The sequence below is a fragment of the Poecilia reticulata genome, linkage group LG13 (genome assembly GCF_000633615.1).
Source record: "Poecilia reticulata strain Guanapo linkage group LG13, Guppy_female_1.0+MT, whole genome shotgun sequence".
NCBI classification, from domain to species: Eukaryota; Metazoa; Chordata; class Actinopteri; order Cyprinodontiformes; family Poeciliidae; genus Poecilia; species Poecilia reticulata.
In genome coordinates, this window is record NC_024343.1 from 3,188,004 (window position 1) to 3,202,110 (window position 14,107).

General features: G+C 39.4%; 2 protein-coding genes across 2 annotated transcripts in view; one reads left to right on the forward strand and one right to left on the reverse strand.

Moving 5' to 3' along the window:
• The window catches only part of gmfg (glia maturation factor, gamma), a 14,793-nt gene extending 11,067 nt beyond the window's left edge, over positions 1-3,726 (reverse strand). The window contains exon 1 of the mRNA XM_008424957.2: positions 2,088-3,726. The gene's annotated coding sequence lies outside the window, so the exon portion shown is untranslated. The remainder of the gene's footprint in view (positions 1-2,087) is intronic.
• samd4b (sterile alpha motif domain containing 4B) overlaps positions 1,673-14,107 on the forward strand; it is a 16,195-nt gene continuing 3,760 nt past the window's right edge. The window contains exons 1-12 of the mRNA XM_008424955.2: positions 1,673-1,994; positions 4,612-5,119; positions 6,274-6,750; positions 7,435-7,677; positions 8,884-8,993; positions 9,293-9,379; positions 9,486-9,759; positions 10,883-10,968; positions 11,076-11,191; positions 11,329-11,521; positions 12,744-12,870; positions 13,039-13,122. Coding sequence (XP_008423177.1) covers positions 4,924-5,119; positions 6,274-6,750; positions 7,435-7,677; positions 8,884-8,993; positions 9,293-9,379; positions 9,486-9,759; positions 10,883-10,968; positions 11,076-11,191; positions 11,329-11,521; positions 12,744-12,870; positions 13,039-13,122 — 1,993 coding nt within the window. The 5' untranslated portion in view covers positions 1,673-1,994; positions 4,612-4,923. The remainder of the gene's footprint in view (positions 1,995-4,611; positions 5,120-6,273; positions 6,751-7,434; positions 7,678-8,883; positions 8,994-9,292; positions 9,380-9,485; positions 9,760-10,882; positions 10,969-11,075; positions 11,192-11,328; positions 11,522-12,743; positions 12,871-13,038; positions 13,123-14,107) is intronic.

The window sequence follows — 14,107 nt, forward strand, 5'->3', positions numbered from 1 at the left end:
ATTTGGAGGCACTCAGCCTCATCCCGGCCGCTTCACACTCGGCTGCGAACCGCTCCAGTGAGAGCTGCAGATCACGTTCCGATGAAGCCAACAGGACCACATCATCCGCAAAAAGCAGAGATGCGATCCTAAGGCCACCAAAACGGATCCCCTCAACACCTCGGCTGTGCCTAGAAATTCTGTCCATAAAAGTAATGAACAGAATCGGTCCAACTCCGAGATATATTTATATTTATATTTATATAATTATATTATTTATATTCTCGGAGTCCAACTCCGAGAATATAAATAATATAATATTTATATTATCATTTATATTATATAAGTCCATCCATCCATTTTCTTACACCCTTGTCCCTCAGTGGGGTCGGGAGGGTTGCTGGTGCATATCTCCAGCTAACGTTCAGGGCGAGAGGCGGGGTCACCCTGGACAGGTCGCCGATCTATGTTTTCGCATCCACCTGAATAATGAGTAGTTGCGCCACTGTCCAGAGGAATCACCTCAAACCAGATGTTGGACTGGATTTTTCTGGTCTCAGCATCCTGGCGGCGTTCAGCTTGTCACCTACCGCCGAGATCGAAGTATTGCTCTAGTAAAGCACGAACAGCTCAGAAACAATATGACATGGGAAAAAAGCTATTAATGAATTGATTAAGTCGTGTTTTAGATTGTTCTTGAAAAACTAATCAGTCACAGCTGATTAGTGGCTGCAGCCTGCAGATACACCCACTGATTTTTTACATCAGACAGCCGCTCCCCTCTCTTGCAGGTACTGCGTACCCCCAATAAATCTTTTAGGGGTACGCAGCACCTGACCGTACCCGCCTACTTTCACCCCTGATTACTACCCTGCATTTTTACTTGAGTAACATTATCATGAAGTATCACTACTAATTGAGTAAAATTTCTGGATACTCTCCACCGCAGGTAACTTTAATATATGAAGTAAAAATGCGTTTTAACTTATTTAAAAAAAAGACAAAAAAAAACAAAACACTAGACACAGACACACTTTATGTTAAAATTGAGACTTTTTTTTTACACACAAGCTTTGCTATTCTATTGTATTTGAAACTGGAACTAGTTTGTCATTTTCTACATATATCACACTCTATTACTTTAATAATTTTTACATTAAAAATATTACTGAACATTTTGTCCTCTGCTTGAATTTATTGAATTTCGCAATTATGTTATTCATTCATATTAATTTTGTGATTTTATAACCTAATATGTTTGTCTGTGTGGTTAAATTTTTAAATATTAAATGTACCCTCTGATTAGTTTCTCAACCTTTTTGCGAAATGCTTTTTTTGACTGTCATTTGAGTAATTTCTTGGATGGCTACCTTTTACTTTGAGTAAAAAACGTTGAAGAAGTGTTACTCTTACTCGAGTGTGGTTTTTGGGTTCTCTACTACTCTACCCACCTCTACTTAAAAAAAGTACATGGGCAGACCACATACTTGTGTTCCATTTACACTCAAATTTACAAAAAAAAAAAAAAAAAAAAAAAWAATAATCTCCTACGGGAATGAGTGTGACCACCATAAGCCTACGGTGGCTATATGACTTCTGTAAGTTTTTTTTTTTTTTTTTGATAACCCACAAACCCGTCAATGGAAGCTTTGAAAGGTCTGGAACAGGGGCGGAAAACCATCATACGTACGTGAAAACGTATGACACTGTGCCCACGTCTTACGTCAACTCAAAATCGAAGAGGATTTCTCCAGGCGTACACTCCTTATTTTCTGTATCCCAACTAGCATTTTTGTACATACGCTTATTCAAAAATGTTGTATTTAAGACAACAGTTTCTCGCCACCGCCAATGATAATTCTTAAGGGTTATTATGCGTGGGGATGAAAACAAGCGTTTCTGCCAACTAAGCTAACGTAACTGCAGCCGTTAGCAGAACTATTCCTACTCTTCTGTCGAGCTAGCTGTGGATTAGCACTTTAGCCTAGCTCGCTAACCAGGCACATCTGAGAAAGGTAAACAAATTTTCAAATTCCATGTATTGTAAATAACAGCTTATGGATATTTGTGTTGTTATTTAGCCATTGCCTTATCTCAAGAGAAATTACCTTTAGTTGGACCGCTTTCGTCGCAAATTCTTTAAGTACCAACGGAGAAAAGGTGTAGCAGCAGCGTCAACGCAAAACAATACAAATCCCGAATCCCTCACCAGAGACTAGGCCGACTAGGCTAACTCCAGTTTACCGCTATTAAATATGCTCAACTGTTTGAGGACAGGTTTTGTTTTAATTGTCACTGTTAAAATCACGATTCACACGCCCACTACTTCCAAGTTACAATCGACATATGATACAGAGCTTAGTTTTTCTTTTATAATGCTAAGAGAGCTACCATTTGCCGTGATGGGAGTTAGCTCTTTTGACATCTATTTAAATCTCACATTCCCTTTGCTGTTTAGATGTGATCTGGTCAAGAGAACAACTTTCTCTTGATCAGACCATTTGTATTATAATTATATCATAGAAAGACAAACTTTGTTTCTCGTTTTATGACAGTATAGTTTGGGGTAATACTTTTTTCTTTCGCTGTTAACTAATACTGAGTATACAACTCGCCCAAGGAATAGTTGATTTATTGGTTTCCTTTTTACATACGTTTCTTCTTGTTGTTGGAACATGTGTTTATTCAGACATACTTGGGAAGCAACTTTTTGATTACTGAACTCTTGAATGCTTTTATTTATGTTCGATACTCCGCAACGGGCTTTGTTTGCATATTATTTCAGAATTGTCTCCTCAAATTTTCTCTCAGTGAACTTTTTGAACTTCTGTGCTCATAATTTATGCATTTCCATAGGTGGAAGAACCTGCTATTCCTAGAAATTGCATTGGTACCACATAAATGTTTTAGCATTACGTCCCAACCACAAACGTCAATGTGTTTTATGTGTTGAGCAACACAAAGCAGCACATAACTGTGAACATGAATGCTTTTACAAAAAGCAATCTGAAAAAAAAAAAAAACATGGATTAGTATAGAACTTAGCAAAAAAATTAAATAAATATTCAACCCACTTTGGAACCACTAAGAAATAATCGTCAACTAATTTTTTTGCCTTTCTTAGATAGCTGAAGTTAAGTCAGATTGGATTGATAAATAGCTTTTGTATTTATTTTTTTTAATCTCCGCATCAGATTCTCAATAGGATTTCAGGCTGTGCTTTTACTAGGCCATTCTAACACATAAATATGCTTTGATATAGACCATTCTATAACATTTCTGGTAGTTTGTTTAGGATTACAAACCTCCACCCAGTCCTGTATTTGACCCCAAATATTTTTCCCATCCACTCTGACCATCTTTCCTGTCAAGCACAAGCATCCTCCACAGCATAATGCTGCCACCACCACCCTTAGTGGTGGATATGGTGTATTCACGGTATTGTGAAGTTTTAGCTTTCCGCCACATGTTAAACAGTGCTCCAAAAGATGCTCCAGGTTTATGATATATCAACCTAATAATGTTTTAAACTGTTCCACTTGTTAGTTTTAGTGATTTTGCTAATATTTAACAAACTTGTTATCCTAAGATACTGTATTGATACTAAGATAAGGTAAACTCCATTTATTAACTTGGTGACTTTTACTATATAGACAGTTGGTTGCACTGGGTTTTATGTTGGGTGATTTGGAGGGCTACCGGTTATTTTAATAATCAATTATTCTATCTATTCATGTGATTAATCGATTAATGGCTAAAAAATATAGATGCATTCTGCAGCTTTTTCATTTAACCACTTACACCTTTTTGTACAGTAGTAAAAATACATTAATAGATGCAAATAGTTTAATTTTAACATTTTATTGCATCAAATAAAATGGCATATCATTTTTTTGGTGTATGCTTGATCATTTGCAGCAAAGGACGAATCTGCAGCTTTAAAAATACTTTGACTTCAACATGTGAAAGGCCTCCCTTTCTGCAGTACAGTGTAGATTCAATCTGTTGACTATTTTTGAATTAACCAGTTATTAATTGGATCGCAAAAATTGGAAATTGTGAAATTGGAGAATTATTTAACACAATTTGAACTGGATAAAGCTAAAACTATGCCACTTAAGGTAGAGCATAATTTTTTTAAAATCGTAAATGCAAAATAAATATTTTTTTGCAGTTTTGCTTAATTCCTGCTCTGGGTGTGTTGTTCCTTCAGCAATTATCCTTTTTCTTTTGAGTTTGTATACTCCAGTTAACGATTACTTGATAATTAAATTAGTTGACGATTATTTAAGTAATCGATTCATCACGATTAATCGTGATGAATCCCTAGTGATTTGAATATAGGGCTTAATACAAATGTCCATCACCTTTTTTAGATTTTTTTGTTTTTTAAATTGCAAAAGTTTTAAAAATGATGCATAGTTTTCCTTCCAGCTAGCAGCTATGTGGTACTTTGTGTCGGCCTATCATAAAATCCCAGGTTTGTGGTGGTGTATGTGAAAATGATCTCAAACACAAAAATAAATACCAGTGATTTAACATTGGTATTTATTTTTGAAATAGTTTTAAAAATGGTATTCTTACAAACAATTTTTGTGAATTGTTTCAACTTTATTTTGTTGATCTAAATAGGGCACAGATGACGTGAAGTAACACAGCTCCTCCGTCGTGAGCCATTACCTGCTACGGCTGACGCACAGTGACCATTGAGACATCTTAAAAAAAAAAAAGAAAAAAAGAAAAATCCCAGACAGCATTCGTGTCTGCAGCTCCTCCAGCACCTGAGCCATGTGAGGGGGCCCCCTCGGTCCAACCTGAGGGGAACCCTGGACTGTTGAAACGACRACCCTCCGACCCCCGCTGTGCGGGGAAGGACTCATCCCGTCTCAAACTTAACGATCCCCCCTCAGATCCCCGCCCACACATTCCCACTCTCCCCACGCCATGATGTTCCGGGATCAGGTAGGTATCCTCACAGATTGGTTCAAAGGCTGGAATGAGTGCGAACAGACGGTGGCGCTCTTGTCGCTCCTGAAGAGGGTGTCCCGCACGCAGGCTCGCTTTCTCCACATCTGCCTGGAACACTGGCTGGCAGACTGCACTGAGATCCACATCCTTGAAGCTGAGGCCAACAGTGCAGGTAACCCAGAATTACCGTTTGACTTACCGTTTTACAATTAATCAACTTACAAMTAATTATCAATTACTGGTTTATTAGGTTAAAATTAGTTCCAATCGGATATTTAAGGTGTTCAGTTTGATCTTCTCTAAGAGTTGTAGTTTGGCCGCCATCCAGCAGAGGGCRGCAMAACTTATTTTTAARCAGAGCCAGCTGATCCAGGAGAAAAGATGGCAGTGCTGCTTTTGAACAGGAAAGAGAGTGTCCAAACAGAGTCCGGTGTAAGATGTAATATTTACTTTATGCGGTTCTGTTTTGAATACTTAGCTTTATAAGCACCTGAAAAGTTCCTTAAGTTTGCCCTTCATWGAGCGCGCCAACCTGCATGACGGAGCTTCTGAACCAAAAAATACTGATTTGCTACGAAGGTTGGGATGACGTGACGGAAAAGCGAAGAGCATAACAGAAAAATAAGCACGGTTGATTTTGAGAGCTGTCGTTGTCGGTTAAAGCGYTTTATGGAGCRAAGTTTTCACATACATGAATGCTCTCTGTTCATGGGGAATTAAATGTGTAATATATTTAATTGTTTTTCATCTTTTATTTTTCTGGTAAACAATGCCTTGAGGGGTTCTATTAAAAACAAATAATATCTATTTGTTATTTTTAATAGATATTATAATGTTTCCGTTTATTCAGTCTGTTTAATACAACTGACCCAAAATATTGTGAAAATGTAATTCTGTTGGGTGCAGCCATGATGCAAAGATAAAGCGCACGACGCCTACAGGAGCCTCAGTCCTCCACGCGCCACGCACTGGTTGAGTCCCAGCTGTTGACGCATGTCTTCCCTCTCTCATTACCTGCTTCCCTGTCTGACCACACTCAAACACAGGCCACCAGAGCAAGAAATAACCTTTAAAACATTTTTCATCCCTTTACGTTATGAAAAGACTGTCGTCCCTCTTAATACAAGAGAAAACTCGGGTTTTTAATAATCAATTAATTGTTAGTTGATTGATAAGATCAATCGACTGCAGATTAACTCAGTAATCAGTAAGTGACATCCCTATGTTTTGCTATCTATACGCAACTGGTATAATAATGAAACTGATTTACTAAGTAGGAAAATATTCATTAACTTAACATTAGCTTTTTTTTCTTGTATTAATCAGCAACCGTCAGTCAGTGGCATCAGGAACCGAAAGAAAAGGTGGTGTCCCTGCTGCTGTCCCACTTGCCTCTGCTTCAACCACGTAATTGCGAGGCCAAATGTGAATACATGAAGCTGCTGCAGAAAGTGTTGACTCACACCATTGAGAGTAGCCTTTTCGTGGAGGAAAGCCGGCAGCTGCTCTCCTATGCACTCATCCACCCCGCCACCACCCTGGATGATCGCACCTCGCTCGCCTCGTGGCTAAACCACCTGGAGGAGCACCTTTCCAGYGGCTACGCATCCAGGGCACCACCCAGCCCTTACCACCCGCGCCAGGGCTCGGACGAATGGCCCGGCTCGGCCGAGGCCCTTGACCCCGGCAACGCGTGGCCGGACAAGTCCCCATCGTCCAGCACATCTCCCGCGGGCCAGAACGGACACATGCCGTTCCAAGGCGGGCTGTCCTCACCGATCAGTGGCAACGGCAATAACACAGGTATGTGTGATAAGCTTTTGATTTGAGAGTCAAATGTGCTCTAACAGTGTTGGCCGCCAGGGGGCGTTATGGGGGGCTTCAGAAAGTTTGGAGACATGAGAAGAAATATGCAGGAATAAAAAAAATCTGAAACGCTTAATTTTTAAAATCTTTTATCATAATTTTTGTTTTCTGTTTTTCAAACATTTAATATTTTCTGGCAAAGAAAAAGACCCAAAGAACTGCCGCAAGAAAAAAATTTTTTTTGGTCTGGTCAAATAAAATTTTGTGATTTTATATAAAAAATTACTTGCTTTCTTAGAATCACAAGAAAAGATTGTGTTGAAAAATGTTATTTTCTGGTAACAGTCATAATATATTATCTGATAATATAATATATCATTATAGATATATTTTAGATGGCCACAGAACTCATGTCCATCTAAAATCAAAGGAATGATGCAGCATTTATGCTAAATGAATATCATAATTTCTTGAACAGTTGATCAAAAACTTTCTAAAAGTCGATGTTTCTTTGCATATTTTGTAGCATGTGGGTTTCCAAAGTGGGTCAYTGGCCAGCGGTTAATGCTCTGTGGGGGGCCATGGCATGGAAAAGAAACCCAGTGCTAGAATACCGCTTTTGTAATGGAGATGGCTACGAGTGTTAAAAATATGTTGTTGTTTTTTTTATCGTTTTTCCAGGTCTAGTCGGACACATGCAGCCAAGCCCTCTGAAGAAGCCCATGCARGTCATCCCTTCCAATCCCCAGGCCTGTGGCTCAGAGTGGGGCAGTCAGGATGACGCGGGGGGGCGACAGAACTTCATCTCCACAGACCACGCACCGCTTTCACCTCAGAGCAGCATAGCGTCTTCAGGCAGCGAGCAGACAGAAGAGCAGGGCTCCGCGCGCAACACTTTCCTGGAGGACGGCAGCGGCATGAAAGGTCAGGATTAGCTCTCGTTTGGCTCTGGTCACATTGATCATGTTGTACACTATAGTGYAACCTTACTGTTAACTGCTTTCAAGATTTTGTGTACTTTGTTGTGTTGATTCGTTTTGTCTTTGTTGCTATTTCGACATTGTGAACAAAARTTTGATTTGTGATTCTTTCTGCAACCCATGGCTCTTCAATCCCAACCTCTTTGATCTGATTTGAGAATTATGTCATAATGTTATTCCCTCACCAAAAACATTCCTGGAGTGTTGCCTTGTTTCTTTTATGCATGTTCAAGAAATCCTTTAGACTGTTCCTTCAGACTAGCCAGCAGCAACTAGCAAACACCTGGTGGAACTGTGCATCTAATGTTATTATATACAAACTAGTTCTCAGTGCAATGCTGGTAAAAACGTTGTTAAAGGGTTAATATAGGAGCCATGTCGTGATGACTTCCTGCAGGTGGAGTTTCAGAAAGACCAGGAGTTTTAAAGAGACAATTTAATGGGTTAAATTATGAAGCCAATTTAAATTATACTTCATATACAACTTGATTGTGCTATAAAATGTCACTATGTGCTGCCACTTGAAAAAGCTATTTTGACTATTGTGCATCATGTGCATACATTTTTCACCAATAAATTTACAGTAATTCAAAAATGGACTGGGTTGTAAAGGAAAATATTATCAAATATGTAAATCTTCCTATAAATACTGTACTTGGCTCAAGACACTTCATTTTGATTGGCAGGTAAAATGGTGAAACATCTAAATGCATAAAAAAAAAGGAAAACTTACTATTTTTGTTGCATGAACCTTCTTGAGTTCAGTAGCCATCATACTAAAGTGTAGGGCCTTCCTTTGATACATAAACTACTAGAGTTTTCTAAATAATTTATTTTCTATTGGAACCGAAATTACTACACAGCTACCACTGTATCAGTAAAGGAAAGCTGCAGAATGTTATTTTATGTGGCACAGCTCTTAAAACAGAGAAAAAAAACTCATAACTTTCAAAATTTTACTACGGTTGTAATAACAGCCCAAACTGCAGCAAACTAAAAAAAGTCCGCTTTTGGTCTGGACCAAACTAGCGGACCAAGGGACTTTCCTGGTGTGAATGCACCCTTCACCAACCGTTAAAAGGTTGATATTTTTTTAATCATCTGACTGACCGTGCTAATTTTTTTTGACCGCTGTGCGTCCTCTTTGCAGATGTTCCTGCATGGTTGAAGAGCCTTCGCCTTCATAAATATGCATCCCTGTTCTCACAGATGACCTACGAGGAGATGATGATTCTCACGGAGCAACATCTAGAATCTCAGGTGTTTCCATTTGTTCTGTCATCTTCGCTGCTCGCCGACTGTGGTTTCTGTACAGTCTTCAAACCTGGTGATGCGTAAGCTCTCAATGAGGCGTGAAATTAAACAATGAACCCTGCAGTTGCGTATATTGAGCCAGTCACACATTGTAGGAAATGGTCGGATATTTTCCCCCTCCCCTCGCCTTCCTTGAAACAGACAGTGATTAGGTTTGTTATTTAGTGACTGTATAAATTGCTCAGTGTGCCTTGAAAGACACGACTTCTCACACCAGTCTGCTGTTTGTCTTCTGTCTTGTTCAGAACGTCACGAAAGGAGCGCGACACAAGATTGCGTTGAGTATCCAGAAGCTGCGAGAGAGACAGAGTATACTCAAGTCTTTAGAGAAGGTGAGTATTTCAGCTTCCTCTGAAGCTACAAAAAAGACATCAAACACCTAAATTCAGAGTGTACACTTCCGCATTTTTTGATATTGATGCCCTCGTGTCCTGTCAGGATATTTTGGAAGGGGGAAACCTGCGCAATGCCCTCCAGGAGCTTCAGCAGATCATCATCACACCCATTAAGGCCTACAGTCCGCCCAGCACAGCACAACCCGTCTCGGACACCTCCACTTCCTCAACAGACGGCACAAAAACAGGAGCGGACAAAGAAGCGACGTCCGATGACTTGCAGTCCCACAACCCACCCCCCTGCGACGGAGACTCGTCGGTCACGCCCATCTCAGATGGGGACATAGCGGGACAGTTCACTCGTGTCATGGGAAAAGGTAACATTAACCTCTCAGCTTCTGATTGTGGCTGATTGGAGTTAAATTGGGTTCATAAAGAAAGGTGACAGTTAGATTTGTCTTTTAGAAGGTGATTGTTTTAACTTGAGTAGGATGTCAAACCAATGAGAAATTTAATAGTTGCACTGCTGGAGCAAAAAAAAAAAACCCCCAACAAAACCAAGAAAAATCTTTGAAATCTCAAAGCAGTTACTTAACTGACATCAAGTTTTTCAATGCAGACCATGTGAACCAAAGATAATTTATTTTTCATAGGTCAAGTTGTATTATGTGAAATGATTTATGCTCCCAAAACAAAACTTTTCAACATTGTGTTACAATGGCAGTCTTCAGCGCATTTTTATGGGATTTTATGTGATATAGCAACACAAAGTTGGATATGGGGTAAAAAAAATATACACCATTTTTTGTAAAAAAAAGAAGAAAAAAAAAGAAACTAAAATATTTATGTTGGCATTGAGCTCCACCTCCAGAGCCAAATCTTTGCATCACAACATTTCACTGAAAATCAAGTCATTTAGAGTGTGTATCTACCAGATTTACACCTCTAGAAACTAAAGATGGGTCCAATAGGTCGGATTTGGATCCAATCATACAGATTTGATTTGAATAACTTATGAACAGCATTATTTAAATCTTAAGTCAGACTTTCAATTGGTCTGGACTTTGAGTGGGCCAGTCTAACTTGTGTATATGCTTAACTTCAAACCTTTCTCCACTGGAGCTTTTGGTGTACGAAAATATTTAGCAAATGTTAATAATGCTGTAGTTCACATATAATTTTGACCCTCTCGAATTGGACTTTTAATATTTGATACAATAGTATTAGTGTAATGGGAGGGCAATACAAGTCCACACCAAACTACTATTAATGTGTAAAAACTTGTTTTAGGCCGTTAAGCATTTTTCTTCTACTAAACAGATACGTTCTGCTTTGTCGGTCTTTTACATGAAATCCCACTTGATGAAATGCGCAATATTCTTACACTTTGCTAATAGAATCTTTATTGTCAGTTGTAAATCCAAAAGTTATTACCTTTTCTCTATCTGCCTCACCTCCTTAACATGTGTGGTAACATGAAATATTGTTTGGCCATTTCAGTGTGCACCCAGCTGCTGGTTTCAAGGCCAGATGAAGAAAACATCAGCTGTTACCTTCAACTTATTGAGAAGTGTCTAGCACATGAGGTGAGAAGTAGCTTCTATTTTTTTGTTCTTGGTCAGTATGTCTCATGCAAGAAGTATCAAGTTATCAGAAACTACATTTTTAGAGGCTTTTTTTTTTTTGGTGTTAGGCTTTCTCAGAAACTCACAAGAAAAGGCTGGTCACCTGGAAGCAGCAGGTCCTCAAGCTGCTGCGGCTGTTCCCTCGGAAAGCTATGCCGGACATGTCGGCGTACCGACAGAAAGGGTGAGGTTTCCTGCTTTCTTTTACCTTTGATCTTTCTCCTAACCACTGTTTTTGTCAGAATAACTTAATGTAACCTCACTGAATTCATCCTCCCCTTTCCTCCATATAACTCCCTTTTTCTACCTGTGCTGTTTCAGCTGGAACTATGGGTCAAACTCCCTACCCACAGCAGGCTCTGTGAGTGGAGGTGTAAGCCGACGGGGCCAGAGGCAGTTCCCGATGACCCCTCGTGGACTCCCAGCTGGGCGCATGTGTCTTCCTGGCGGGATTGGCGGAGCATCTCCACGCCACACACTCGCCAATCCTGCGTTGGCAGGACAGGGTAGACAAGTCAGTATTACCTCCAGGGAATAAAAAATGGCTCCTGCCTAGCATAGAGCGATCTTAAGCTAAAAGTGAGGTGTCCACTCATCTGTAAAAAGTCTTAAATTTATGTATATCAAATGAAAGTCTTAAAATGCCTTAAAAATGTACGTTTTCCTTAAATGTTACTTTCAATGTTGTCTTCAACTTTTCGAAGTTAATAAGTCTTAAATACGCTGGTGACAGGTCTTAAATTTTGTTATGGAACTTTTCTGTCAGGCAAAAGTTTGAGTTGCATGCCAACATCATGGTTGCGTTCTGTGACGAGGGGCAGTCGCTAACTAGCTGCTAATATACTTTTGCTAGCTAACTAGCTTTTTTATGCATCTATCCTGAGTAAGAGCAAATATAGAACAAGTTGGCTGGACAGTGTTTGTTTTTACCACTGGATCACTTCTTTTGCCAACAAATATGAGCCAGCAGGGTCTTCTAACCTATAGTAAGCCTTTTTTTCTGTCTTAAATTTCATTTGAGCTGGCAGTGGAAAGATCTTAAATTTGACTTGTTGAAACCTGTTAATAACCTAAAAAGTATTTCAGTATACTAAACATTTTTGCATTTTGTCAAGTGATATCCATAGATTTGGTATTTTATTTGATTGAGTAATAGTACTATATAATTGTAAGGTGGAAGGGAAGAGAGAATGTTGTTTGAAATACATTTTCCAAGAAGTTAAATTTGCTTTTAGCAGAGCAGAAAATCTTTTTACATTTACCATTTCCTCAACTACACTCAAGGTCTTATGTTAAAAATACAACATTTTTGTATTTTGATTAGCATAACATGAATACATTTCCTTCCAGTTATCATTTATGTGCTTCACTATGGTGGTGAATGAAATAGTGTCTCAATAAAATACATTAAAGATGTTTTATTGTGGGAAAAAATAGGGAAAATTAAAAAGTTGTCTGAAATCCTGGTAGGTGCTGCTGTATGAAAGGTCAAAGCACTCATAAATGCGAAAATGTTGATAACTGGGATGAAATTTAAGTGGATGACATTAGATGTAGCTTGTAATTAGAACCTAATGCATGTTTTTAAAAACTTTATCACAAACATTGGTTTTCCTTTGTTGTCCCTTTTTTGAATCAGATTTTTTTATTATTATTGCATATGTCTGAATGATTAGCAAACCGTTTCCAAAAGTCTGTATCAGATTGATATGACACGGTGTTGTCTTCCTCCACAGAACCTGTGGTTTGCCAACCCTGGGGGCAGCAACAGCATGCCAAGTCAGAGTCGCAGCTCTGTGCAGCGGACCCACTCGCTTCCTGTCCACACGTCTCCACAAACCATGCTCATGTTCCAGCAGCAAGGTGGCGCACATCAGCATATGTTCATTATACTCATACACTTACCCACATTAATCCTCTTTCTACATTGCAAGAAAAACATTTTTTAAATTTAGCAAGAAAAAAAAGCAACAAAAACCCAAATGATTGAGTAAATAGGATCTTAATGTCAATTCTTTCCGTTTTCTTAAGAATGCCAAGTTCCAGGCTCTGACCTGGAGATCAACCCCACGCTGGAGTCACTGTGCCTCAGTATGACGGAGCATGCCTTAGGGGGTAAGTGTCCCCACCACACATTAACTATCCGTGCTACTACCTATGAAACCTTGCATGTTTGTTCATTCAAAGAACACCAACTTGTGGTGTGTTTGATGGGAAATTAGGAGAAACAGCTGTGTAGCCAGAAGAAAGCTACTAATCACTGTTTGCATTTCCATTACAAGTTGGTGCAAAACTTTGTCAATATTCTGCTAATGGCTGAAGAACAAAGTTTTGCATAGTTAAAATTATATGGAGATAAGTTTGTTCATGCTATAAGTCATTAAAAAACACACTGCGCCAACATCCTCCAGCTACCRTATTTTCCGCACTATAAGGCGCACCTAAAAACCTTCAATTTCCTCAAAAGCCGACAGTGCGCCTTATAATCCGGTGCGCCTTATATATGGACCAATATTGAGCCACAACAGGTCTAGCAACTACGGTAAGCAGCCGCCGACTTCATTTTCCCCCGTAGAAGAAGAAGTGCGCGGTGCATGCTGGGATAGTTGTCAGAACGCTGGTTTGTTAATAAAGTTTGATAATACATTTAAAGCCAGGGGGTGGAGGGGGTCGGGGGAAGAGAGACAGAGACAGAGACTGCGGCGGCAGCGTGTCTGTTGATCTGTGTTACCCAGAAAGCAGTTGGGCAAAATATCGCAACACCAACACCGTGAGTGAAACAACGACTGGGCAGCCTACTATATAAAGCACTCGAGGATCACTTCTTTACAAATGTGGATGTGTAATAATAGAGTACAGAACAAATCGGCAACCCAAACTGAAGCATCTATTCTATGCGCCTTATAATGCGGTGGTGCGCCTTATATATGAAAAAAGTTTTAAAATAGGCCATTCATTGAAGGTGCGCCTTTTAATCCAGTGCGCCTTATAGTGCGGAAAATACGGTACTTCCTGCTATCGTCTTCCTCGTTGTTTGTGTCAGTGGCAACATCTGGTTGCTGATCACGTGACTTGTTATGCAAAAAGTGTTTCATTGCAG